Source organism: Schistocerca gregaria, unplaced genomic scaffold (assembly GCF_023897955.1).
Source record: "Schistocerca gregaria isolate iqSchGreg1 unplaced genomic scaffold, iqSchGreg1.2 ptg001178l, whole genome shotgun sequence".
Lineage (NCBI taxonomy): Eukaryota > Metazoa > Arthropoda > Insecta > Orthoptera > Acrididae > Schistocerca > Schistocerca gregaria.
Genome location: NW_026062508.1, coordinates 59,899 through 62,974, shown reverse-complemented (window position 1 = coordinate 62,974; position 3,076 = coordinate 59,899). Strand labels below are relative to the sequence as shown.

The following is a 3,076-nucleotide window of genomic DNA, read 5'->3' as shown; positions in this document are numbered from 1 at the left end:
CACTAGATCGCGTGTTGGCCATGACTGCGGAGCTCTGGAAGCGCAGGTCGGTCTTGAAGTCCTGGGCGATCTCGCGCACTAGGCGCTGGAATGGCAGCTTGCGGATGAGCAGCTCTGTGCTCTTCTGGTAGCGCCTGATTTCTCGCAGGGCGACGGTGCCCGGCCTGTAGCGGTGGGGCTTCTTGACGCCGCCGGTGGCGGGCGCGCTCTTCCTCGCCGCCTTGGTGGCGAGCTGTTTGCGCGGCGCCTTTCCGCCGGTGGACTTGCGGGCCGTTTGCTTTGTCCGGGCCATGGCTACTGCGGATGCGGATGCGGCGTGGAGGATATGCGTGCGCGACGGCGTCCGGTGCTGCCTTGACAACGGGCCCGCGCGCCCCGGGTGCTGCGCTTATATGCCCTCGGTGCGCGGTGGTGGGGGGAGGGGAGGGCGGGCCGCGGGGCCCCAGAGTCTATATAGGGGGGCGGCGCGCGCGCTGGGCGCCACAACCGTAGCCGACTCGCTAGCGCCGGGTGAGGAGCTTGCCTTGCTTTCTGTTTTTTATATTATTGTGGTTGAGACGCTTGAAGAAGAAGAATGACAGGCCGCGGCAAGGGAGGAAAGGGGCTCGGCAAGGGTGGCGCCAAGCGGCACCGCAAGGTGTTGCGCGACAACATCCAGGGCATCACGAAGCCCGCGATCCGCCGCCTGGCGCGCAGGGGCGGCGTGAAGCGCATCTCTGGTCTGATCTACGAGGAGACGCGCGGAGTGCTGAAGGTGTTCCTGGAGAACGTGATCCGCGACGCGGTGACGTACACTGAGCACGCCAAGCGCAAGACTGTGACGGCCATGGACGTGGTGTACGCCCTGAAGAGGCAGGGGCGCACCCTGTACGGTTTCGGCGGTTAGGCGGTGTGAGACCGAAGGAAGGAAAGAGAGATAGATTGAAAAACGGCCCTTTTCAGGGCCACCACAGTGTTCGGAAGTTGAAAAGTGCGAAAGAGTCTGTGTTGCTGGTTTTTCTTTTCCTTTTTAGTCTACTTGGCCTTTTAGTTTTGTTTGGAGTTTTTTTTGACGTGGTGTGCGGTGCGGTTGGGAGGGAAGGAAGCGTGCCCTTGCGTTGTGTGAGCTCCTTCCTTCCTTCCTTCCCCTCCCTCTTTGCTTGTATGCTTCTTGTCGGTGGATGGGCTGTGTGTTGCGGCGCGGCTGAGCGCCGAGGGGTTATTTTTGAGGTGTGTTGTTGTGCGCCACGTGTGCTGGTTAATGGTCGCGAGACTGTGCGTGCGTGGAGTTGAGTGGAGGAGGTGGCCAAGTACGTGTGTACAAGATGGCGGCGCCTGTGTGTGTAAGAAGGAAAAAAAAACCGTACACAGAGAGAGAGAGAGAGAGAGAGAGAGAGAGAGAGAGAGAGAGAAAAGTGGTGCGACGAACGACTGGAATTCTGCTTTGGACGTAGGTTTGTGTGGTGGCCCTGAAAAGGGCCGATTGTGTTTTGTTTTTTGAGCCGAGGCGGCAAATGGCGCGCTGCGTGCCAAGGGAGCACGCGGCGGTTGCCGATTGCGCTGTCTCTCTTTTAGGCCTTCTTCTCGGTCTTCTTTGGCAGCAGGACGGCCTGGATGTTGGGCAGGACACCTCCCTGTGCGATGGTGACGCCCGACAAGAGCTTGTTGAGCTCCTCGTCGTTGCGTATGGCGAGCTGCAGGTGGCGCGGGATGATGCGCGTCTTCTTGTTGTCGCGGGCCGCGTTTCCGGCCAGCTCGAGCACCTCAGCCGCGAGGTACTCCATGACGGCGGCGAGGTAGACGGGCGCCCCGGCGCCGACGCGCTCGGCGTAGTTTCCCTTGCGCAGGAGGCGGTGGATTCTGCCGACCGGGAACTGGAGCCCAGCCCTGCTTGAGCGGGACTTTGACTTGCCCTTGACTTTGCCTCCCTTTCCGCGTCCGGACATGGCGATGGGCTAGTTTGGAAAGAAGCGAGAAAGAAAAAGCACAACGCCCCAAACGGTGCGAGCCGCAGCGAGTCGAGCAGCGGAGTGCGTGCCGGCGCCGGCGGGGTGGGGGTCCTTTATGGGCTCGGGTGCGGCGGCCGGTTGCGCGCGCGCCCCATTGGTCGGCGGCCGCAGCAGGGCGAGCTGGTAAAGGTGCGGCGGCGGCGTGCGGCGGGTGCCACTGTGTGGGGAGACGCTGACTGGAGCGGAGCGCCTGACTGACTGACTGACTGCGCGTGCCTGCCTGCCTGCCTGCCTGCCTGCCTGTTTGTTCGTGATGCCGCCCAAGACTAGCGGGAAAGCCGCCAAGAAGGCTGGCAAGGCGCAGAAGAACATTTCGAAGGGCGACAAGAAGAAGAAGCGCAAGAGGAAGGAGAGCTATGCCATCTACATCTACAAGGTGCTGAAGCAGGTGCACCCTGACACGGGCATCTCTTCGAAGGCGATGAGCATCATGAACAGCTTCGTGAACGACATTTTCGAGCGCATTGCGGCCGAGGCTTCTCGCCTGGCGCACTACAACAAGCGCTCGACCATCACGTCCCGCGAGATCCAGACCGCTGTGCGGCTCTTGCTGCCTGGCGAGCTGGCCAAGCACGCGGTGAGCGAGGGCACGAAGGCGGTGACCAAGTACACGAGCTCCAAGTAAGGAGGTGGCTCTTGGAAATAGGAGGCTCGTCCGCGGCGCGGCGAAGAAAAGAAAAAACGGCCCTTTTCAGGGCCACCAAAATGCCTTTGCGGGAAGGGCGGAATTGTTGTTGTTGTTGTTGTTGTTGTTGTGAGCGGGTGGACGGGCGGCACAGCTGTAGCTGTAGCTTGTGGTGTGGTGTGGTGCGGCGCCGGCGCCTTTGGTTTTGGTGTGACGTTGGGATACGCACTTTAGGCCACAGCCGGGTCGTGGGCGTGGGTGTTTCGAGACGTGTTGGTGTTAGGGGGGCGGATCGCTGGAGTTGGCTTGTTTGATATATATATTTTTTTTTTTTTTTTTGTCCCCTTTGTATGGTATGGCCGGAGGTGTGGAACGGAAAGCAAACCGCGATTGTCGGATGTCACACCGTTGGTGGCGAGGGTGAGAAACACGTTGCCGCCTACAGCTGCTTCTACGCCGAGCG

The 3,076-nt window shown here is 60.8% G+C and overlaps 1 protein-coding gene across 1 annotated transcript; it reads left to right on the top strand.

The window, feature by feature from the left end:
- The first annotated feature begins 2,236 nt into the window (after positions 1-2,236).
- LOC126329394 (histone H2B) lies at positions 2,237-2,668 on the top strand. The gene has a single exon (XM_049996153.1). The coding sequence runs from the start codon at positions 2,242-2,244 to the stop codon at positions 2,611-2,613; it is 372 nt and encodes a 123-aa protein (XP_049852110.1). The 5' UTR covers positions 2,237-2,241; the 3' UTR covers positions 2,614-2,668.
- Positions 2,669-3,076: the final 408 nt, after the last annotated feature.

Bases quoted from the DNA above. Each gene is read 5' to 3' on its own strand.
- LOC126329394 (XM_049996153.1), top strand. From the start codon at position 2,242: ATGCCGCCCAAGACTAGCGGGAAAGCCGCCAAGAAGGCTGGCAAGGCG.